Here is a 24256-nt window from a genome sequence, read left to right on the forward strand (position 1 = left end):
TATATACTGTATATATATATATATATATATATACACACACACACACACACACACAGAGTAACAGAAATGACGCTGTCAGACAGTATGACAGCCCTGTGAGCCTGCTGCGTATACTGGGAGCATGGTGTAACCTGAGTGCCGCTGGGGCTTAGTACATATCCTCTATATACTGTATATATATATATATATATATATATATATATATATATATACATATACACACACACACACACACACACACACACAGAGTAACAGAAATGACGCTGTCAGACAGTATAACAGCCCTGTGAGCGTGCTGCGTATACTGGGAGCATGGTGTAACCTGAGTGCCGCTAGGGCTTAGTACATATCCTCTATATACTGTATATATATATATATACACACACACACACACACACACACACAGTAACAGAAATGACGCTGTCAGACAGTATGACAGCCCTGTAAGCGTGCTGCGTATACTGGGAGCATGGTGTAACCTGAGTGCCGCTGGGGCTTAGTACATATCCTCTATATATATATATACACACACACACACACAGAGTAACAGAAATGACGCTGTCAGACAGTATGACAGCCCTGTAAGCCTGCTGCGTATACTGGGAGCATGGTGTAACCTGAGTGCCGCTGGGGCTTAGTACCACCCTCACATTGGCCAGGGCTCTGGGAACACTCCTGCTTTGTATTTCCAGTTGCCTGGCCCCGTCTGCAGTTAGAGCTGGATGGAAGCTCAGTCTCAGCTGCACTGTGTCACAGGTCCCTCCCTCCACAGCACTGGACCAAACTTTCCCCCTGTCATAAGATTGGAAATAACTTCAGGGAGAGCTCAGATGGAGATTTCTGCAGGGAAGCGGCAGTGAGGGAGCCGACAGCTGGGCTGGTTACCTGTGCTCGGGACCCCCTGTGATTGGGTAAGTGCCCGGCCACCAGGATTTATATGAGCAGATGGGGCATCGGTGTGCTGCTGGGGTCTGTGCTGTGTATGTTCCACTTGTTATGTGTGATTGTAGAGGAGGAACTGGATAAGACACCGATAATATCTCATGTGGCACTACAAGTCCCAGCTCTGCATGACAGCCCCTGACTCACTGGATAGACGCTGCTGTCAGTTGGTAATGCTTACGAGACAGCTAATAGGCTGACAGCATATGTTCGACATAGTCAAAAGGACGACACATGCAAACGGTCAACATGGGTAATGATAAAGTACGCTGAACGCAGTGGAGCAAGCTATGTGAGGGTACACGGTGGTGGTGCAGGTGCTCAGGTGTCAACACTGACACAATTTTAAAAAATCATGTCGACCTTTTCATATGTTGATGTTTTTTTGCCTCTGCCTTGTGCATGTTGCCCTAATATAACACACTGGAAAATAACAACAGCGCAACACTGAGGCTCTGACCTTCTGACTGTGGATCTGGACACAGGGAAATCACCTACCCTAAATCGCTGAGCACACATGGTACTTGTGTATTATAGCGGCGCCTCCGATGTGCATCGCGCAATGTTTTCAACGCGCCGCATCGCATGACATGCATCGATTTTTGCCCCCTATGCGATGAAAGATCGTATAAGCACCATAATGGGTGCTTACAATGTGAAATGCACCCCCACGCCACCCCCCCCCCACTATAAACGTGAACCCGAAGCGTGGCGAGCGCTGCGAGCCCGCGAGGGGCGGCGGTACGCGTCCTCCGACCTTTTCATACCCCCACTATCCACGTCGGCGTGGAGTTGAGAATAGAAAGTGTGGCGAGCGCAGCGAGCCACCGAGCCCGAAGCGTGGCGAGCGCACGCGGATACCTTCACAGGTATCGGAGTCCCCTCGCGGGCTTCACAGATATCCGCGTCCCCTCACGGGGCTCGCTGCGCTCGCCACACTTCGGGCTCGGTGGCTTGCTGCACTCGCCACACTTTCTATTCTCCACGCCGACGTGTATAGTGGGGGTATGAAAAGGTCTGAGGATGCGTACCGCCACCCCTCGCGGGCTCGCAGCGCTCGCCACGCTTCGGGTTCACGTTTATAGTGGGGGGTGGGGGGGTGGCGTGGGGGTGCATTTACAATGTTTAATCGCATCGCATTGTATGGCATTGTATGCCATGTACAATGTCATACAATTTTAAAATTGTATGACATTGTACAGCATCGCGCGATATCGCGTCGCATCGCATACCATCGTATGCCTTATGGTATGCAATGCGATGGGCGCCGCCAAAATACACAAGTACCACACACATCGTTACATGTGTATGCCCCTTACACATCTCTACGTGTGGATTCCCCCTACACATCTCTACGTGTGGATGCCTCTTACACATCTCTACGTGTGGATGCCTCTTACACATCTCTACGTGTGGATGCTCCTTACACATCTCTACGTGTGGATGCCTCTTACACATCTCTACTTGTGGATGCTCCTTACACATCTCTACGTGTGGATGCCCCTTACACATCTCTACGTGTGGATGCCCCTTACTTATCTCTATGTGTGGATGCCTCTTACACATCTCTACATGTGGATGCCCCTTACACATCTCTACGTGTGGATGCCCCTTACACATCTCTACGTGTGGATGCCCCTTACACATCTCTACGTGTGTATGCCCCTTACACATCTCTACGTGTGAATGCCCCTTACACATCTCTACGTGTGGATGCCCCTTACACATCTCTACGTGTGGATGCCTCTTACACATCTCTACGTGTGTATGCCCCTTACACATCTCTATGCGTGGATGCCTCTTACACATCTCTATGCGTGTATGCCCCTTACACATCTCTACGTGTGGATGCCCCTTACACATCTCTACGTGTGGATGCCCCTTACACATCTCTACGTGTGGATGCCCCTTACACATCTCTACGTGTGGATGCCCCTTACACATCTCTACGTGTGGATGCCCCTTACACATCTCTACGTGTGTATGCCCCTTACACATCTCTACAAGTGGATGCCCCTTACACATCTCTACGTGTGGATGCCCCTTACACATCTCTACTCGTGGATGCCCCTTACACATCTCTACGTGTGGATGCCCCTTACACATCTCTACACGTGGATGCCCCCTACACATCTCTACATGTGGATGCCCCTTACACATCTCTACGTGTGGATGCTCCTTACACATCTCTACACGTGGATGCCTCTTACACATCTCTACGTGTGGATGCCCCTTACACATCTCTACGCGTGGATGCCCCTTACACATCTCTACGTGTGGATGCCCCTTACACATCTCTACGTGTGGATGCCCCTTACATATCTCTACGTGTGGATGCCCCTTACACATCTCTATGTGTGGATGCCCCTTACACATCTCTACGCGTGGATGCCCCTTACACATCTCTACGTGTGGATGCCTCTTACACATCTCTACGTGTGGATGCCCCTTACACATCTCTACGCGTGGATGCCCCTTACACATCTCTACGTGTGGATGCCCCTTACACATCTCTACGCGTGGATGCCCCTTACACATCTCTACGTGTGGATGCTCCTTACACATCTCTACGTGTGGATGCCCCTTACACATCTCTACGTGTGGATGCCTCTTACACATCTCTACGCGTGGATGCCCCTTACACATCTCTACGCGTGGATGCTCCTTACACATCTCTACGCGTGGATGCCCCTTACACATCTCTACGTGTGTATGCCCCTTACACATCTCTACGTGTGGATGCCCCTTACACATCTCTACGTGTGGATGCTCCTTACACATCTCTACGTGTGGATGCCCCTTACACATCTCTACGTGTGGATGCCCCTTACACATCTCTACGTGTGGATGCCCCTTACACATCTCTACGTGTGGATGCCCCTTACACATCTCTACGCGTGGATGCCCCTTTAGACCTGTACATGTAGGATTCCTATTAAAGAACCTGACAGGACCACTAAACCCCATTCATTTATACATTACACCGAGTAAGAACCATTGGTGGATCCAGAGGGGGGCTGCAGCACAGTTCAAAATTCAAATAGGGGAGCCACCAACTAACTGCCAATGAGTCAATGAGGATGCCAGTTGGTGTGACTCCCCTATTTGAATTTTGTACTGTGAAGCAGCCCCCCTTTCTCTGGATCCTCCACTGGTGGAGCAGAGCAGCAGTGCATTGGCCGGGGGAGGAGGCAGCACTAAGGTGACACTGCTACCTCCTCCATAGAAGTGACCGGGAACCAGGTAGCTGGACCCGGTTCACACTGCCCAGCAACCCGGGTCTGACCAGGGAATAACACTGTTTATATCCCGGGTAGGATTGACAGGTTGCTGGATCTAGGATATTCGGCATTGCCCTTTCACACCGCACGCCGACACAGGACAACCCGGCAACAACCCGAGATCGACCAGGGTTATTTTAGAAAGGGGCATAGGAATTACACACAGCCTACAGAACAGAAGCATAGAGGTGATACTGTGCACTCATCAATATATGGGAATAGGAGGGAGCCACTAGATCCAGAAGCCAGAACAATATGTTTCTCTACCCAGGGATATTGCCAGAGACACATTTTTGGAACAAATTCTTCAAAACCAGATGTCGGTTAAGGCTGTTAAAACTAATTGTTTTGCTTGCTATGCAACTCCGAACAGCAATGAATAATTATCATAGATGTCCATGTGTCTCTTTATATCCAGCATCGGATAACGCTGTGCGTAATGTCTGTACTTATTGTGGCGCTGTGCATAATGTCTGGACTGATTGTAGCGCTGTGCATAATGTCTGGACTGATTGTAGCGCTGTGCGTTATGTCTGTACTGATTGTGGCGCTGTGCGTAATGTCTGTACTGATTGTAGCGCTGTGCGTAATGTCTGTACTGATTGTAGCGCTGTGCGTAATGTTTGGACTGATTGTAGCGCTGTGCGTAATGTCTGTACTGATTGTGGCGCTGTGCGTAATGTCTGTACTGATTGTAGGGCTGTGCGTAATGTCTGTACTGATTGTAGCGCTGTGCGTAATGTCTGGACTGATTGTAGGGCTGTGCGTAATGTCTGGACTGATTGTAGCGCTGTGCGTAATGTCTGGACTGATTGTAGGGCTGTGCGTAATGTCTGGACTGATTGTAGCGATGTGCGTAATGTCTGTACTGATTGTAGCGCTGTGCGTAATGTCTGGACTGATTGTAGAGCTGTGCGTAATGTCTGGACTGATTGTAGCGCTGTGTGTAATGTCTGGACTGATTGTAGCGCTGTGCGTAATGTCTGGACTGATTGTAGCGCTGTGCGTAATGTCTGTACTGATTGTAGGGCTGTGCGTAATGTCTGGACTGATTGTAGCGCTGTGCGTAGTGTCTGTACTGATTGTGGCGCTGTGCGTAATGTTTGGACTGATTGTAGCGCTGTGCGTAATGTCTGGACTGATTGTGGCGCTGTGCGTAATATCTGGACTGACGGTAGCGCTGTGCGTAATGTCTGGACTGATTGTAGCGCTGTGCGTAATGTCTGGACTGATTGTAACGCTGTGCGTAATGTCTGTACTGATTGTAGCACTGTGCGTAATGTCTGTACTGATTGTAGCGCTGTGTGTAATGTCTGGACTGATTGTAGCGCTGTGTGTAATGTCTGGACTGATTGTAGCGCTGTGCGTAATGTCTGGACTGATTGTAGCGCTGTGCGTAATGTCTGGACTGATTGTAGGGCTGTGCGTAATGTCTGGACTGATTGTGGCGCTGTGCGTAATATCTGGACTGATGGCAGCGCTGTGCGTAATGTCTGGACTGATTGTAGCGCTGTGCGTAATGTCTGTACTGATTGTGGCGCTGTGCGTAATGTCTGGACTGATTGTAGCGCTGTGCGTAATGTCTGGACTGATTGTGGCGCTGTGCGTAATATCTGGACTGATGGTAGCGCTGTGCGTAATGTCTGGACTGATTGTAGCGCTGTGCGTAATGTCTGGACTGATTGTGGCGCTGTGCGTAATATCTGGACTGATGGTAGCGCTGTGCGTAATGTCTGGACTGATTGTAGCGCTGTGTGTAATGTCTGGACTGATTGTAATGCTGTGCGTAATGTCTGTACTGATTGTAGCGCTGTGCGTAATGTCTGTACTGATTGTAGCGCTGTGTGTAATGTCTGTACTGATTGTAGCGCTGTGCGTAATGTCTGTACTGATTGTAGCGCTGTGTGTAATGTCTGTACTGATTGTAGCGCTGTGCGTAATGTCTGTACTGATTGTAGGGCTGTGCGTAATGTCTGGACTGATTGTAGCACTGTGCGTAATGTCTGGACTGATTGTAGCGCTGTGCGTAATGTCTGGACTGATTGTATTGCTGTGCGTAATGTCTGTACTGATTGTAGCGCTGTGCGTAATGTCTGTACTGATTGTAGCGCTGTGCGTAATGTCTGTACTGATTGTAGCGCTGTGCGTAATGTCTGGACTGATTGTAGCACTGTGCGTAATGTCTGTACTGATTGTAGCGCTGTGCGTAATGTCTGGACTGATTGTAGGGCTGTGCGTAATGTCTGGACTGATTGTAGCGCTGTGCCTAATGTCTGTACTGATTGTAGCGCTGTGCGTAATGTCTGTACTGATTGTAGCGCTGTGCGTAATGTCTGTACTGATTGTAGCGCTGTGCGTAATGACTGTACTGATTGTAGCACTGTGTGTAATGTCTGGACTGATTGTAGGGCTGTGCGTAATGTCTGGACTGATTGTAGGGCTGTGCGTAATGTCTGGACTGATTGTAGCGCTGTGCGTAATGTCTGTACTGATTGTAGCGCTGTGTGTAATGTCTGTACTGATTGTAGCGCTGTGCGTAATGTCTGTACTGATTGTAGCGCTGCGCGTAATGACTGTACTGATTGTAGCGCTGTGTGTAATGTCTGGACTGATTGTAGGGCTGTGCGTAATGTCTGGACTAATTGTAGGGCTGTGCGTAATGTCTGGACTGATTGTAGCGCTGTGCGTAATGTCTGGACTGATTGTAGCGCTGTGCGTAATGTCTGTACTGATTGTAGCGCTGTGCGTAATGACTGTACTGATTGTAGCGCTGTGCGTAATGTCTGTACTGATTGTAGGGCTGTGCGTAATGTCTGGACTGATTGTAGGGCTGTGCGTAATGTCTGTACTGATTGTAGCGCTGTGCGTAATGTCTGTACTGATTGTAGCGCTGTGCGTAATGTCTGTACTGATTGTAGCGCTGTGCGTAATGTCTGTACTGATTGTAGCGCTGTGCGTAATGACTGTACTGATTGTAGGGCTGTGCGTAATGTCTGGACTGATTGTAGCGCTGTGTGTAATGTCTGTACTGATTGTAGCGCTGTGCGTAATGTCTGGACTGATTGTAGCGCTGTGCGTAATGTCTGTACTGATTGTGGCGCTGTGCGTAATGTCTGTACTGATTGTAGCGCTGTGTGTAATGTCTGTACTGATTGTAGCGCTGTGCGTAATGTCTGGACTGATTGTAGCGCTGTGCGTAATGTCTGTACTGATTGTGACGCTGTGCGTAATGTCTGTACTGATTGTAGCGCTGTGTGTAATGTCTGTACTGATTGTAGCGCTGTGCGTAATGTCTGGACTGATTGTAGCGCTGTGCGTAATGTCTGGACTGATGGTAGCGCTGTGTGTAATGTCTGGACTGATTGTAGCGCTGTGCGTAATGTCTGGACTGATTGTCGCGCTGTGCGTAATGTCTGGACTGAGTGTGGCGCTGTGCGTAATGTCTGGACTGATTGTAGCGCTGTGCGTAACGTCTGTACTGATTGTAGCGCTGTGCGTAATGTCTGTACTGATTGTAGCGCTGTGGTATGAATGAATACGTTTAGCAACTGCGGCAAAACACTTAAGGTGCGTACCCACGGTACGATTTATGTTCCGTATGATATTGTATAAGATTTCCCAGGAAAGTCCCAGTGGTCAAAAGCATAAGATTTGTGCTTAAAATAAGGTACAATGTGCATAAGATATCATATACGATAGGACGTCACAGCTGTACTACAGTATACTATCTTATGCTTTCTAGACAGATTGAGTTGCATGTTCACCCGAGCAGCTCCCTGCCAGACGACCAGCGGGAGCGCGCATCGTACGTCGGATAGTGCGTACACACGGTAAGATGTAGCGCACTATCTAGCATTCTAAACTAGCTAGATCGTGTGCGAGATTGTGCACTATATCTTACCGTGTTTACGCACCTTTACACCTCCCTTGAGCTGGATACACATTAGACCAGATTGTAAATAATATGCACAATAAGGATCATCAATAAATGTATTTTTGTGCATATGGTCTAGCACGGAGCAGTGATGTGCATATGGTGCATATGGTTTAGCACGGAGCAGTGATGTGCATATGGTTTAGCACGGAGCAGTGATGTGCATATGGTGCATATGGTTTAGCACGGAGCAGTGATGTGCATATGGTTTAGCACGGAGCAGTGATGTGCATATGGTGCATATGGTTTAGCACGGAGCAGTGATGTGCATATGGTGCATATGGTTTAGCACGGAGCAGTGATGTGCATATGGTGCATATGGTTTAGCACGGAGCAGTGATGTGCATATGGTGCATATGGTTTAGCACGGAGCAGTGATGTGCATATGGTGCATATGGTTTAGCACGGAGCAGTGATGTGCATATGGTGCATATGGTTTAGCACGGAGCAGTGATGTGCATATGGTGCATATGGTCTAGCACGGAGCAGTGATGTGCATATGGTGCATATGGTCTAGCACGGAGCAGTGATGTGCATATGGTGCATATGGTCTAGCACGGAGCAGTGATGTGCATATGGTGCATATGGTTTAGCACGGAGCAGTGATGTGCATATGGTGCATATGGTTTAGCACGGAGCAGTGATGTGCATATGGTGCATATGGTTTAGCACGGAGCAGTGATGTGCATATGGTGCATATGGTTTAGCACGGAGCAGTGATGTGCATATGGTGCATATGGTTTAGCACGGAGCAGTGATGTGCATATGGTTTAGCACGGAGCAGTGATGTGCATATGGTGCATATGGTTTAGCACGGAGCAGTGATGTGCATATGGTGCATATGGTTTAGCACGGAGCAGTGATGTGCATATGGTGCATATGGTTTAGCACGGAGCAGTGATGTGCATATGGTGCAGCACGGAGCAGTGATGTGCATATGGTGCATATGGTTTAGCACGGAGCAGTGATGTGCATATGGTGCATATGGTTTAGCACGGAGCAGTGATGTGCATATGGTGCATATGGTCTAGCACGGAGCAGTGATGTGCATATGGTGCATATGGTTTAGCACGGAGCAGTGATGTGCATATGGTGCATATGGTTTAGCACGGAGCAGTGATGTGCATATGGTGCATATGGTTTAGCTCGGAGCAGTGATGTGCATATGGTGCATATGGTTTAGCACGGAGCAGTGATGTGCATATGGTTTAGCACGGAGCAGTGATGTGCATATGGTGCATATGGTTTAGCACGGAGCAGTGATGTGCATATGGTGCATATGGTTTAGCACGGAGCAGTGATGTGCATATGGTGCATATGGTTTAGCACGGAGCAGTGATGTGCATATGGTGCATATGGTTTAGCTCGGAGCAGTGATGTGCATATGGTGCATATGGTCTAGCACGGAGCAGTGATGTGGGCTCTCTGCACGGTGCTGGAGGGATTTGGGAAGGCGGCTGTCCTGTTAGGATGTGGGATTGCATGAAGGATTAAGTTGCATTTACAGTGAGGGGTTAGAGTGGATTAGGGCTTTGGATAATGCTGGGCCCCCATACACTTGTGTGACATTACCGTGGGTAGAAGTTGCACATGATCCCCGCTGAACCGCGCGATACACATATGACATATATATACATTGTAAGTGTATCATATACAACCCCAGCAAGCGCTGCTGGATCCTGCCGATTCCAATAAATAATGCAGCACATGCGATCTCCGCATCCGATCTGATGTGCACGGGACTGCGCACTGGATCGGAATTGGATGAAAATCTGCTTAACAAGCGGTCCTGAATCACCCCCCCCCCCCCCCAGACATTCTGATAGAGAAGTCCGCACCCCTCCTCATCTTTAAAATGTGGTGACTTTTGTCTCCCCAGTACACATGGGATATCGAGATCGAGTTGTCTTATTACATAGTAACATAGTAATTAGGGCTGAAAAAAGACGTAACTTGTAACTACTGATTTGAGTAAAGGTGCGTACCCACGGTGCGATTTATGTTCCGTATGATATTGTATACGATTTCCCAGGAAAGTCCCAGTGGTCAAAAGCATAAGATTTGTGCTTAAAATAACGTACAATGTGCATAAGATATCATACACGATATGACGTCACAGCTGTACTACAGTATACTATCTTATACGTTCTAGCCAGAATTGGGTTGTATGCTCACCCGAGCAGCTCCCTGCCAGACGACCAGCGGGAGCGCGCATCGTACGTCGGATAGTGCGTACACACGGTAAGATATAGCGCACTATCTAGCATGCTATTCTAAACTAGCTAGATAGTGCGTACACATGGTAAGATATAGCGCACTATCTAGCATGCTATTCGAAACTAGCTAGATAGTGTGCGAGATTGTGCACTATATCTTACCGTGTGTACGCACCTTAAGTCATATGGTACTTGTGTAGTTTCACGGTGCCACTAGATCGCATGTGATTTACTATCCATTTCACTATCCAATAGGGCGTGGAGTTGATTTTATATAGTGTGGTGAGCCTGAAGCGTGGCGAGTGCAGTGAGCCCCGCGACGGGACACCGATGTTGTTTCAAAGCGACCCACGATATCGCATGCCATTTGCATGCAATTCCGTAGCCGCTCGCCACGCTTCGGGCTTGGTGGCACGCTGCGCTCACCAGACTATATAAAATCAACTCCACGCCCTAGTGGATCGTGGGATAATGAAATGGATATCGCTATCCTCCTATCCTGCCTCCGTTCCCATCCGTTCCTACTTATCCTATTGTTTTTCGTTCGTCCACCCACCTCCTTTTAGTATATTAACTCTTATGAGTAGGGTCCTCCTGCCTCACGTACTCACCCTACCTCATTACCTCACCTGTGCTCCTGTCCTGTTCTTCCCTTCCTCTACTTCATCTTCAGTCTCCTCGACAATTTCGACACCTACTTCTGAACTGATGCTGATTTTAGTTCTACCAGCTATACCCCTATTTATGCTGTATTTTATCACCACACCCTGTACGTTACCTTGTCATTTGTTTTTTGTTTGCTATGTACGGCGCTGTGGACACTTTGTGGCGCCTTATAAATAAACAAACTACTACTACTACATGCGTAGTAGTAGTAGTAGATGTCAAATCACATGCGATATCGCATGCGATCTAGTGGCGCCATGAAACTACACAAGTACCACTCATATCTATAGGATTCCCTTAGTGGCCAGAAATGCATCCAGTTTTGATGTAAATTCACTAACAGTGTTACCAGCAATGAGTTCCAGAATGTTCCTGCTCTAATGGTGAAGAATCCTCTTCTTAATTCAGTACAGAATTTCTTTAATAGTCATATTACCTACTGTATGTAAATCATTTTCATACCAACATGCCAATAACACTGTACACCGTTTTGTTTTTTTAGCTTTCCATTTTAGCCTATCATTTTGGGTTGGCTTATCGCGGGAACGTCCCGTTTTTTTGGGCCGGCAGTGTCCAAAGCAAAAAAACGAGGCAAATGGGGAAAACCAATGCTGCGCTGCAGGTGTGGCAGATAACATGTTCTAGACAGTTATGCTGGGTACACACTAGGCGATTCCAGCACCACCGAAATTGCTAATTATATCGGCAGAGCCATGGAAGTCACAGTATAGGGCATAGACACTAATCAACAACAGTAACGATATTGTCCGGTGTCGTCACCTGCCCCCCACTGGTCAAGATTGAGCTGCATGTACAGATGACAGGGGTCCTTAGCAATGTGCTGGAGTGGGACATTGAGGGTACACACTGGGTGATTTGCACTATATATCATCCAGTGTGTACCCAGCATGACCCTGCACAGAAGCAATATAAATGTATTGGCTCCCCTTCCATAGTAACATGGGGGTTTATTCTAGTTCATTCTTTCTGACAAAATCCTTCTTAGATGGACAAAACCATGTGCAATGCAGGGGGGCAGATGTAACATGTGCAGATAGAATTAGATTTGGGTGAGTTATTTTGTTTCTGTGCAGGGAAAATACTGACTGCTTTATTTTACACTGCAATATAGATCTCACTTTGAAGAAAAACCCCACCCAAATCTAATTCTCTCTGCACAAGTTACATCTGCCCCACCCGCCGTGCACATGGTTTTGTCCATCTAAGAAGGATTTTGTCAGAAAGAATGAACTAGAATAACCCCCATGGTTTGTTCCAGGTACTGTCCAGGCCGTGAAAGCGAGGAATAGACATATGAAGACTCTTGTTGGGAGACACTTTTAAGGAAATATTCTAAATAAGAAAAAATGAAAAACCCTTTTAGTAATATTGTTTAAAACAGACCATTTTAAAAAAAAAAACGAGCTATGAAATACACTTTTTTGGACTATTTAAATGATATTATTAAAAGTTATGTTTTTTCTTTTTTCTTAATTAGAAGAATTATGCCTTAAAAGAGTGGCGTGCGTCTGAATGAGGCCCTTAGTCCAGGCATACTGTATGTATATGTGATATATGAACACATAAAGAGCTGGGAATGTAATACATGTATTCAGTAAGTAGTTCCATGACTCCCACTACCGCATGACGCCATGATTCTTACAGCACCGTCTAACATAGGAAGGGGGTCCTTGAAATAGGGGAGGCTTTAATATTATACAGAGGAAGTAGACAATACAGGGGTATTACGTTTCCTTATGGCAGAAGTCTAAAGGTCCATACACACTGGGCAATTTTTCCCAACGTGTATGGACAACGATGATGGAGAAAATCACTGGGCCAAAAATGTTCACGCTTCTGATCGATTTTCCCAGGGGTGGACTTTCCACAGCAGGACGCCATGGTAATTCCAGCAGATGAGTGGCACGTGCTGGTAATGATGCGGGATTGCGCCTCAGCGCTCATCGTTGCCCCGTACACACTGGGTCGTTTTTGAGCGGAAAGCTGCTCAAATGACAAAATTGAGCTGCTCTCAGCTCAAAATCGCCCAGTGTGTACGGGGCTTTAGTAGAGGCGCAACTGGACAGACTTCAAGGGCCAGCAAAGAACGTTGCAAAATACAGTGACAAGAGAATGTAATAAAAACTGTCAAACAAACGTCTGATCCGTGGGATCAGGCAGCGCACCAAATATTACTAAAATATATATTTTACTGAAAAATATAATCCATTAAAAGCAAATGTTTCAGTCCCAGTCAAACAAATAGCCTATAAAATACAGAGCCAAGTGCTAAGAAAACAAGACCCGGCCGGCACTACAGATATAACCCAGCCAATAAATCCCTTTAGCAGTAACCCTTAACTATACACAATGCCACCACAACAGCGCTCAGGGCGGAGCTCATCCCACGCTCTTCCCTTCCATCACCCAAGCCTGCTCATGCTAAGTTACATAGATGCTATTTCTCTTGTTCCTCTTATAGGGGAAGTGTCCCAAAACCTCATTTTATGTCTGAGCAGTGGTGGCTCCAGGTGGACGCAGGTCTGCAGCGCAGTTTAAAATTCAAATAGGGGAGTCACATCTACTGCCACCAACTGCCATTCCAAACTGACTCACCGGCAGTTGGTGGCTCCTCTATTTGAATAGCCCAGCTTTTTCTCCTGTTCCTAATCTCCTGTCCGGGACTCAGTGGGCACCAGCCGGCTCTGTCCAAGTTACCATCACATATGTTATGGGGGATTTTTGTTATAGATGGAAGGGGAAATTCTCAGTAATATTCTTCTACAAATACAATACAAGTGTCTCTGCTACAGGTAGTAGCCAACAGATATAACATTACAGCACTGAGATACATTCACCCTAATTATCACTTACACATTTAACCAGTATACAGTATCATGGCTATATGGTCCCTCCTAGCCCACCTGCGGGAGACTTGCCCCATCTTTCCGGGTGGGCCACTCGAGTTTCAGGAGCCTGCTGGAAATTTTGGGAGGGGAGGCGAGTACAGTATGTGCTGGCCCTCACTTTGAGACCACTGTGCCTAATTTTGCTCCTACCAACTTGGTATGGTCTAATAACATATAAAGTAGAGTGGGTTGGGGGGAAGGGTGGTGGGGTTGGGGCTGTTATGTTCTTATGCTAGTAATTCCAAACATTAGGACACAGAGGCAAGGGAACCACTGCTGTGCTCTTTTATTACGTTGCTAGCTCCAAACACTCTGTACACTGAGTACACCCACTTCCCAGCATTCCCCATGGTCCTAGGGGTGCAGGACGGGGTCCCGACAGTCGGGATCCCGACAGGCATTTACCCAACACCGGGATCCCGACTGTCAAAACACCGACAGCCGGGTTCCCGACGGCCGTCGGCTATTTTTCCTTGTGGGGGTCCACGACCCCCATAGAGGGAGAATAGAATAGGTGGCGAGCGCAGCGTGGCTTAGTCTCTACTGTCTGGGTCCGGCCAGTCGGGATTCCGACTTTGAGCTAATCCCGACTGTCGGACCCCTGTACCACACCCGGTCCTAGAGGTCCCTGGTGAGAGTGTCATTTTCATTTGGTTTCTCTATTTCTGGAAGGCCAGAGACGAATATGTACAGATATAGGAAACCTGCTGCTGTCTACGGAACACATTACATTTTAAACAATGTAATTCCAACTTGATAATACTGACATTATCCAGATATCGATTATCTGGATAATGTCAGCTATTTCCCAATTTAAACACTCTACCAAATCTATACAGAGCCCCCCCCCCCCCCCCCCCTATGCTCCAGTACACCATTGCCAAGTGCTGAGCAGGAGAGGGGTTGGAGGGTTCTCCAATAACTCGGTTGTAGTCCAGATTCGCAGCCAATGATTTTGGGATGAGGAAACACATATTTTCTTTGCAGCGAGAGACGCTTGGTCTCTGCCAAATGAACAATGAATTCCATCTTTCTTTTGTTGCTTCCTATGTAGTGAAGTCTGTGGGACTGAATGCCCCATCTGTAGTCCTGTCCTGAGAGAACGATCACCACATATTCTTGGTTCACTGGAGAAGAACGTCCGCCCAGTCCACAATGCTGCTGAGACTGGTGATTACTGGTATGTAGCTCCTCCTTATATTACCTTCCATAGTTACATATGCGCAATGGCAATCTTACGTAATAAACGGCTAACACTGCTCCTCACCTCTATGGGAAGAATTCAACAGTTTGCACACAGGCGGCCACTAGATGGCAGCTGACTGAGCAATGCCAGCCGGCACTGATATTACTGCTATCTTGTGCCATAATTTTGACCTGACTGGTAACTAGTTGTTGATATCAACAAAACATCTGAAGATTGGGGTCAACCAGTTGCATCATGGGAGCTATAATTTGGTGCCAAAGGTTTGTCCGCCTTAAAGCCAGCTGGTCGCGATCATCTTAACCCCCACACGCATCTGAAATTCTGCGCAGATCTGTTTAATTCGTTTTTCTATGCACTGGAGTAGGGGCAGCAGACATTAGAGGAACTTTCCAAACACACAGCCAGCATAGCGCTATTTAGCATGATGACCTGAGTGCTATACATAGCGCTATATACAGCGGCGTAAATATAGCACCGCAGCCCCCGCCATTGCGGGGGGGCGCTGTGCATGTGGGGGCGCCGGGGGCTGCGGTGCTATAGTTACACCCCCCCAATCCCCCGCAGACTTACCTATTTCGCTGGTCCCGGCGGCTCCGTTCTTCTGCTGAGGACCACCACAAAATGGCCGCCCCAATATAGCACACAGTTCTCTGAAACTGTCTGCTGTATGGGGGCGGCCATTTTGTGGTGGTCCTCAGCAGAAGAAGAACGGAGCCGCCGGGACCAGCGCGATAGGTAAGGCTGCAGGGGATTGGGGGGGGGGAGGGGGGTTTGCGTGGGCGGCGGGGCGGCGGGGATTGGGGGTGCTTGGCGGGGCGACGGCGAATTATTCCAAAGCTTAGCTGAGTGCTGCGAATGTTAATACATTACACAGCGCGTCAGCTTGCATAGGAATCTATTACAGGAACTACCGCGCCGGAAACTCCGCGATAGTACAAGCTGGCGAAGTTTTTTTAACAACAGAAATGCAAAAATTTATTGATACATACGCCGGACACAATGCGGAGGCGAACGGGGGATGTCAGCGCACCGGTAAGCGTTGATACATCCCGGCCTAAAGGTAGTCTTGCACTAATGCGATTTTGTTCAATTTCACCCAATTCTGTCGCATCGGTCCACGAAATCAGGTGAAATCGGGCAAATTGCATGTGTTTTTGATCCGCTCCTAATTGCAGTATAATCCTTATTGATCTGCCCCCCTGGAGCCGCTGGATGAGTTGGTGGGGTATCACATGCGAAGTACACCCTAGTGGATGGGGCCTTAAGTGCAGCCTAACCCTGATTGCAGCCTAGCCCTAATTGCAGCCAGACCCCTGTGACAGCCGGCGTGCCCACAAATATTACTGTCAATGTATATGCTGTCGATGTAATTACACTGTCGACCGATCGTGGTCGAAGGAATCGGCACTTGTTTCCTAGCACGGCGCCCGTCGGGGTTGATCGCATGCCTTAAGTTAAGGTACTTAAGGCATGCGATGGACGCGATGGACCCGATTTTCTTTCATTTACAAGCTTATTTGCCGGTAAAAGTGAAAATCGCGTTGATCGCGTCCATCGCGGACCCTAATAAGGGGCCGCGATGCGACCGACGCGATTAACGCGATTTTCCTATAGGGAACAATGTTAAATTATTTTTAAACCCGATTTTACATAGGTGACAATGTGAAATGGGCCAATATGGCCCATTTCACATTGAATATGTTTAAAAAGTATGCTTATTGCCCCCCCCCCCCATTGTTAACGCCACTCCGCTATTGACGCCAACCCGAAGCGTGGCGAGCGCAGTGAGCCCGCGAGGGGTGGCGGTACGCGTCCTCCGACCTTTTCATACCCCTACTATCCACGTCGGCGTGGAGTTGAGAATAGAAAGTGTGGCCAGCGCAGCTAGCCCCGCGAGGGGACACGGATACCTGTGAAGGCCGCGAGGGGACACAGATACCTGTGAAGGCCGCGAGGGGACACGGATACCTGTGAAGGCCGCGAGGGGACACGGATACCTGTGAAGGCCGTGAGGGGACACGGATACCTGTGAAGGCCGCGAGGGGACACGGATACCTGTGAAGGCCGCGAGGGGACACGGATACCTGTGAAGGTATCCGTGTCCCCTCGCGGGGCTCGCTGTGCTCGCCATACTTCGGGTTGGTGCCAATAGCGGGGTGGCGTTAACAATGGGGGGGCATTTCTAACTTTATTGGGGGTTTGCTATAAAAATTGGGGGTTTTGAGGCTTTTTACATTGAAATCAATGTAAAATCGGGTCTCAGGGACCATTTTACATTGATTCCAATGTAAAAATCGGGTCGATCGCGTCGATCGCATCGCATGCGATTTGGTTGGCCATGCGATGCGATCGATGCGATTTTTCCGACCCGATGGATACAATTAAAATCGGTGGCGCCGTGCTAGGAAACAAGTACCAACAAATCATTGTCAGTCTAAAGGTGCCCATACACGTTGCGATTATCGCATCCGTTTTGTACTTTTAAAGTACAAAACGCATCTCATGTGTGATAATCGTGCGTGTACCTGCGGGGATGCGATGTGCGTCCCCACAGGTACAATATTGTAAAGCACAAAAAGCATCTGCATGCAGTACATTTTGTGCTTCATTGCATCGCATCAGTACAGGAGTACATGTGATGCGATGTCCATCAGTAGATTTTTTTTAAAAATCGGATCGCAACGCATTGCATCGCACCCACACATGTAGGGGGATCGCATCGCATTGCATCGCACCCACAGGGGAATCGCATCGCAGTGCATCGCACCCACACATGTAGGGGGATCGCATCGCATTGCATCGCACCCACAGGGGGATCGCATCGCAGTGCATCGCACCCACACATGTAGGGGGATCGCATTGCATCGCACCCACACATGTAGGGGGATCGCATCGCATTGCATCGCACCCACAGGGGGATCGCATCGCAGTGCATCGCACCCACACATGTAGGGGGATCGCATCGCATTGCATCGCACCCACAGGGGGATCGCATCGCAGTGCATCGCACCCACACATGTAGGGGGATCGCATCGCATCCCCCTACAAGTGCCAGATTTGCACGGCACAATTCAAAGCACAAAAAGTACAGCCCCATATCTCAACGTGTATGGGCACCTTAATACCTGTCGACCGTACAACTCCTACCCGTCATCAGGCCCCCTCTCACATGGTGCCCACGGACTGCCAGCCAGGCTTATTTCCCTGCCAGTATTCTGTTCCCGTCGCACATTTTACAATATGAATCCCTGTGTTTGGGCATCAGATGAGACATTGCAGCGAGCCGTCATTTCTTTCACAAGACAGTAAATGGAGACTTAAAATGTGATTTAATTGGTATTTGTCCCCGTGGGTCTGGGAAGAGAACTCCTGATTACGATGTTTCCACCCACGGATGGTCTGCGGCCCTCTAACATCTGCTTGTACAGTAATTTGCCTGTGATTTCGGGAGGATAATTGCTCGGCCCAGCGCAGAACCGTAACAAACATTCCACGTAGTAACAATAGGGATTACTCCACTCTGTCTGTTTTATGTTTCCATTATTGTAACCTTTTCCATAACCCGCGTATGTGGTTTGTGTGCTGTGTTCTTTATAGCTACCGACATCTTCACCAGTCCTGAAGCAGGGACTCATTATTATACAAAAGTCCTTTATATGGGGGGGGACAAGGCCTCAGATAGAGCTTTGTACTTTCTACAGATCCAAATCTTCCAGTGCTCTTTAACTTATGTTACACTATATGGCCTTTCATTGGTGCTCCTGCTGCTCTGATACACCAATCAGAATGCAACATTGTCTTCCCGCTTCCCAGCCTGCAGCTAGACAGTGAATGGCTGTCAACATACTGATTGGTGGATAACTGGAGGAGCTATCCACCAATCCGAGTCCAGCATTCTCTTCCTGCTTCCCAGCCTGCAGCTAGACAGTGAATGGCTGTCAGCATACTGATTGGTGGATAACTGGAGCCAGAACTATTTTTCTGGAAAAATAGGTCCAGGAACTCTAGATCTGGGGATGAATCAACTAAATAAATAAAAATATATATAATAGAGAGAGGGATAGAGGGATAGATGTATATGTTGTATTTAGAAACAAAGGCACTCACAGGTGACAGGTTTTCAGTTCCTGATGATGTCATATTTAACCCCTTCCCGACATATGACGTACATTTACGTCATACGACGGTTGCGGGGGAATCAAGCCAGCTCACGGAGTGAGCTGGCTTGAAAGAGAGCAGGTAATGGCTGTATATTACAGCCAGGTACCTGCTCTCACGGCCACGAGCGGCGAGTTCGCCGATCGTGGCCGTTTAACCCTTTAAGCACCGCGGGCAAAGCGCCCGCAGTGCTTAAATAGCTGATCGGAGGGGGGGCACCCCCCTCCGGCGCCGATCAGGGCCCCCCGCGGCGAGATCGGAGGGTGCCGATCGGTTGCCATGGCAGCCAGGGGTCTAATGTAGACCCCTGTGCTGGCCGTGTCAGCATTCCTATTACATCCTGCCTGAGGCAGGATGTAATAGGAAGTGCTGAAAATCACTATGTTCAGCCATAGAGCTCTATGGCTGAACCTAGTACAGGCGATCGCGCCCCCTAGTGGTCAAGTACACTAGGGGCCCTTGTAGTAAAAGTAAAAAAAAAAAAAAAATAAGTTTAAAAATAATAAAAAAAAAAAAATATTAAAAGTTCAAATCACCCCCCTTTCCCCATTTCACAAATAAAAATAAATAAAAAATAAAAAAAATAAACATATTTGGTATCGCCGCGTTCCTAAAAGTCCGATCTATTAAAATATAACATTAGTTATCCCGCACGGTTAAAGGCGTAAACAGAAAATAATTCCCAACGCCAAAACTACGTTTTTTGGTCGCATCGCCTACCCAAAAAAAAATAACTAAAAGAGATCAGAAAGTCGCCCATATCCCATAATGGTATTAATTAAAAAGTACACTTCAGCCCGCAAAAAATGAGCCCTCACCCAGGTCCGTAGGTGGAAAAATAAAAAAGTTATAAGCCGCAGAACATGGCGACGCGACGCAAATTAGAAAAAACGTAAAATTTTCTATTTTTTTTTTAGTGGTAAAACGTAACGAAAAATATAATTTTGGTATCACCAGAATCGTAACGACCCATAGAATAAAGATAACCCATCATTTTAAACGAACTATGAACTCCCAAAAAACCGTAACCAGCGCAAAATTGTGGAATTGCGTTTTTTTTCTTTTTTACCCCACATTGAATTATTTCCTGATTCCCCAGAATATTATACGGTATAGTAAATGGTACCATTAAAAAGTACAACCTGTCCCGCAAAAAAAAAGCCCTCATGTGTCTATATAGCCGGAAAATTAAAAAAGTTACGCTTATTTGAACGCGAGGAGGAAAAAAAAAGGCCTCGTCGGGAAGGGGTTAATTAGAGGTTCAGGAACTGAGTTCCTACTGGTTCCTGCTGAAAAATAGCACTGGCTGGAGCTATCCACCAATCCGAGTCCAGCATTCTCTTCCTGCTTCCCAGCCTGCAGCTAGACAGTGAATGGCTTGTTGATTGGTGAATGGTTTGAGCTATCTACCAATCAGAGTGCTGACAGCCATTCACTGCATGGACGCAAGTGGAGAGATGACTGCAGGAGGGGCATGATATGATTGGTTTAAAAAAAAAACCCTGTTAAAAAGGTCCAGTGTGTTGCTTTGCCAGGGCCTGCAATACTGTTAAGACAGCCCTGTCCAGATCATGGTGGGCACCATGTTTCTGGAGACCTGCGCATGCATAGTAAGCTGTTGCACAATGGGCCATGGAGAGGAGGGTGTACATGGGCCCCCTCCTCTGTTAAAAAACATCTGCTTAGTGGGATTTCTTGGGGTCTGATCTTTAGCCGCCTCTTGGCAGATTCTAATGTGTAATAATTGCTGCCTTTTAGGTTGCCCTGTCCAGGAGATCACAGACAACTCCAGGAGGTAGGGGGCAAGGCCGCCAGCTATGATGTGAAAAGGGGCATAGCCAGAGGTGGGGCTATCCAATAGGCATGTTAGTGGGGGCATGGCCATTGTGATTGCATCATCATGACCACACCCCCACCCTGTGCAATGTTGGTATGACAGGCATTGCACAGCAGAGGTGGGGCCACAATGACGTGTTACCCATGGACCCCTCGCCGAAGGGGTTTGCAAGAGGCTCGCTCCATTCCAGGAGACTTGCCCATTTTTCCTCGGATGAGGAGGTAGAGCCTCCCAGCCATTCCAGTAGAGTAGTAGTAGTAGTAGTACGTTTATTTATAAGGCGCCACAAAGTGTCCGCAGCGCGGTGCATAGCAAACAAAAACAAATTACAAGGTAACGTACAGGGTGTGTTGAAAAATACAGTATAAATAGGGGTATAGCTGGTAGAACTGAGTAAACATGACTTGTTTGGGGTGGAGCAGGGTATTGACCCAGATGTCGCTCTGTGGTTTAATAGTGTTGTTTTCGGGGTGGGCATGCTTCGCTCTGAACTTTATTGGATGTTTTTATGGTGTTTTTACCACTGGTCCCCTGCTCCATGATGTTGTTTTGCAGTCCTTTGAACACACATGCATTGAGATTGGATTTCCTTTTGTAGATACCTACAGCTCCGCCATGCTGTGCATGCACAGATTGGAACCCTGTTTCTGTATGCCCTTCATACTCGCCTGCTCTTCTGCAAGTTTCCTCTTCTGTATGCCCTTCATACTCGCCTGCTCTTCTGCAAGTTTCCTCTTCTGTATGCCCTTCATACTCGCCTGCTCTTCAGCAAGTTTCCTCTTCTGTATGCCTTCATACTCGCCTGCTCTTTTGCAAGTTTCCTCTTCTGTATGCCCTTCATACTCGCCTGCTCTTCTGCAAGTTTCCTCTTCTGTATGCCCTTCATACTCGCCTGCTCTTCTGCAAGTTTCCTCTTCTGTATGCCTTTCATACTCGCCTGCTCTTCTGCAAGTTTCCTCTTCTGTATGCCCTTCATACTCGCCTACTCTTCTGCAAGTTTCCTCTTCTGTATGCCCTTCATACTCGCCTGCTCTTCTGCAAGTTTCCTCTTCTGTATGCCCTGCATACTCGCCTGCTCTTCTGCAAGTTTCCTCTTCTGTATGCCCTTCATACTCGCCTGCTCTTCTGTAAGTTTCCTTTTCTGTATGCCCTTCATACTCGCCTGCTCTTCTGCAAGTTTCCTCTTCTGTATGCCCTTCATACTCGCCTGCTCTTCTGCAAGTTTCCTCTTCTGTATGCCCTTCATACTCGCCTGCTCTTCTGCAAGTTTCCTTTCTGTATGCCCTTCATACTCGCCTGCTCTTCTGCAAGTTTCCTCTTCTGTATGCCTTCATACTCGCCTGCTCTTCTGCAAGTTTCCTTTCTGTATGCCCATCATACTCGCCTGCTCTTCTGCAAGTTTCCTCTTCTGTATGCCTTCATACTCGCCTGCTCTTCTGCAAGTTTCCTCTTCTGTATGCCCTTCATACTCACCTGCTCTTCTGCAAGTTTCCTCTTCTGTATGCCCTTCATACTCGCCTGCTCTTCTGCAAGTTTCCTCTTCTGTATGCCTTCATACTCGCCTGCTCTTCTGCAAGTTTCTTCTTCTGTATGCCTTTCATACTCACCTGCTCTTCTGCAAGTTTCCTCTTCTGTATGCCCTTCATACTCGCCTGCTCTTCTGCAAGTTTCCTCTTCTGTATGCCCTTCATACTCGCCTGCTCTTCTGCAAGTTTCCTCTTCTGTATGCTCTTCATACTCGCCTGCTCTTCTGCAAGTTTCCTCTTCTGTATGCCCTTCATACTCGCCTGCTCTTCTGCAAGTTTCCTCTTCTGTATGCCCTGCATACTCGCCTGCTCTTCTGCAAGTTTCCTCTTCTGTATGCCCTTCATACTCGCCTGCTCTTCTGTAAGTTTCCTCTTCTGTATGCCCTTCATACTCGCCTGCCCTTCTGCAAGTTTCCTCTTCTGTATGCCCTTCATACTCGCCTGCTCTTCTGCAAGTTTCCTCTTCTGTATGCCCTTCATACTCGCCTGCTCTTCTGCAAGTTTCCTTTCTGTATGCCCATCATACTCGCCTGCTCTTCTGCAAGTTTCCTCTTCTGTATGCCCTTCATACTCGCCTGCTCTTCTGCAAGTTTCCTCTTCTGTATGCCTTCATACTCGCCTGCTCTTCTGCAAGTTTCCTTTCTGTATGCCCATCATACTTGCCTGCTCTTCTGCAAGTTTCCTCTTCTGTATGCCTTCATACTCGCCTGCTCTTCTGCAAGTTTCCTCTTCTGTATGCCCATCATACTCGCCTGCTCTTCTGCAAGTTTCCTCTTCTGTATGCCCTTCATACTCGCCTGCTCTTCTGCAAGTTTCCTCTTCTGTATGCCCTTCATACTCGCCTGCTCTTCTGCAAGTTTCCTCTTCTGTATGCCCTTCATACTCGCCTGCTCTTCAGCAAGTTTCCTCTTCTGTATGCCTTCATACTCGCCTGCTCTTCTGCAAGTTTCCTCTTCTGTATGCCCTTCATACTCGCCTGCTCTTCTGCAAGTTTCCTCTTCTGTATGCCCTTCATACTCGCCTGCTCTTCTGCAAGTTTCCTCTTCTGTATGCCTTTCATACTCGCCTGCTCTTCTGCAAGTTTCCTCTTCTGTATGCCCTTCATACTCGCCTGCTCTTCTGCAAGTTTCCTCTTCTGTATGCCCTTCATACTCGCCTGCTCTTCTGCAAGTTTCCTCTTCTGTATGCCCTGCATACTCGCCTGCTCTTCTGCAAGTTTCCTCTTCTGTATGCCCTTCATACTCGCCTGCTCTTCTGTAAGTTTCCTCTTCTGTATGCCCTTCATACTCGCCTGCTCTTCTGCAAGTTTCCTCTTCTGTATGCCCTTCATACTCGCCTGCTCTTCTGCAAGTTTCCTCTTCTGTATGCCCTTCATACTCGCCTGCTCTTCTGCAAGTTTCCTTTCTGTATGCCCACCATACTCGCCTGCTCTTCTGCAAGTTTCCTCTTCTGTATGCCTTCATACTCGCCTGCTCTTCTGCAAGTTTCCTTTCTGTATGCCCATCATACTCGCCTGCTCTTCTGCAAGTTTCCTCTTCTGTATGCCTTCATACTCGCCTGCTCTTCTGCAAGTTTCCTCT

At 47.9% G+C, this 24256-nt stretch overlaps 1 protein-coding gene across 2 annotated transcripts in view; it reads left to right on the forward strand.

The window, feature by feature from the left end:
* The first annotated feature begins 691 nt into the window (after positions 1-691).
* The window catches only part of LAMB2 (laminin subunit beta 2), a 156361-nt gene continuing 132796 nt past the window's right edge, over positions 692-24256 (forward strand). Inside the window, exons 1-2 of one of the 2 annotated variants that reach the window (XM_083155556.1) lie at positions 692-911; positions 15003-15128. In XM_083155556.1, the coding sequence (XP_083011682.1) occupies positions 15104-15128 (25 nt within the window). In that variant the 5' untranslated portion in view covers positions 692-911; positions 15003-15103. Of the gene's footprint in view, positions 912-10336; positions 10399-15002; positions 15129-24256 lie in introns of those variants that run through there. The other variant, XM_083155557.1, reaches the window with a different exon arrangement.

The sequence above is a fragment of the Crinia signifera genome, chromosome 8 (assembly GCF_055691185.1).
Source record: "Crinia signifera chromosome 8, ASM5569118v1, whole genome shotgun sequence".
Classification (NCBI taxonomy): Eukaryota; Metazoa; Chordata; class Amphibia; order Anura; family Myobatrachidae; genus Crinia; species Crinia signifera.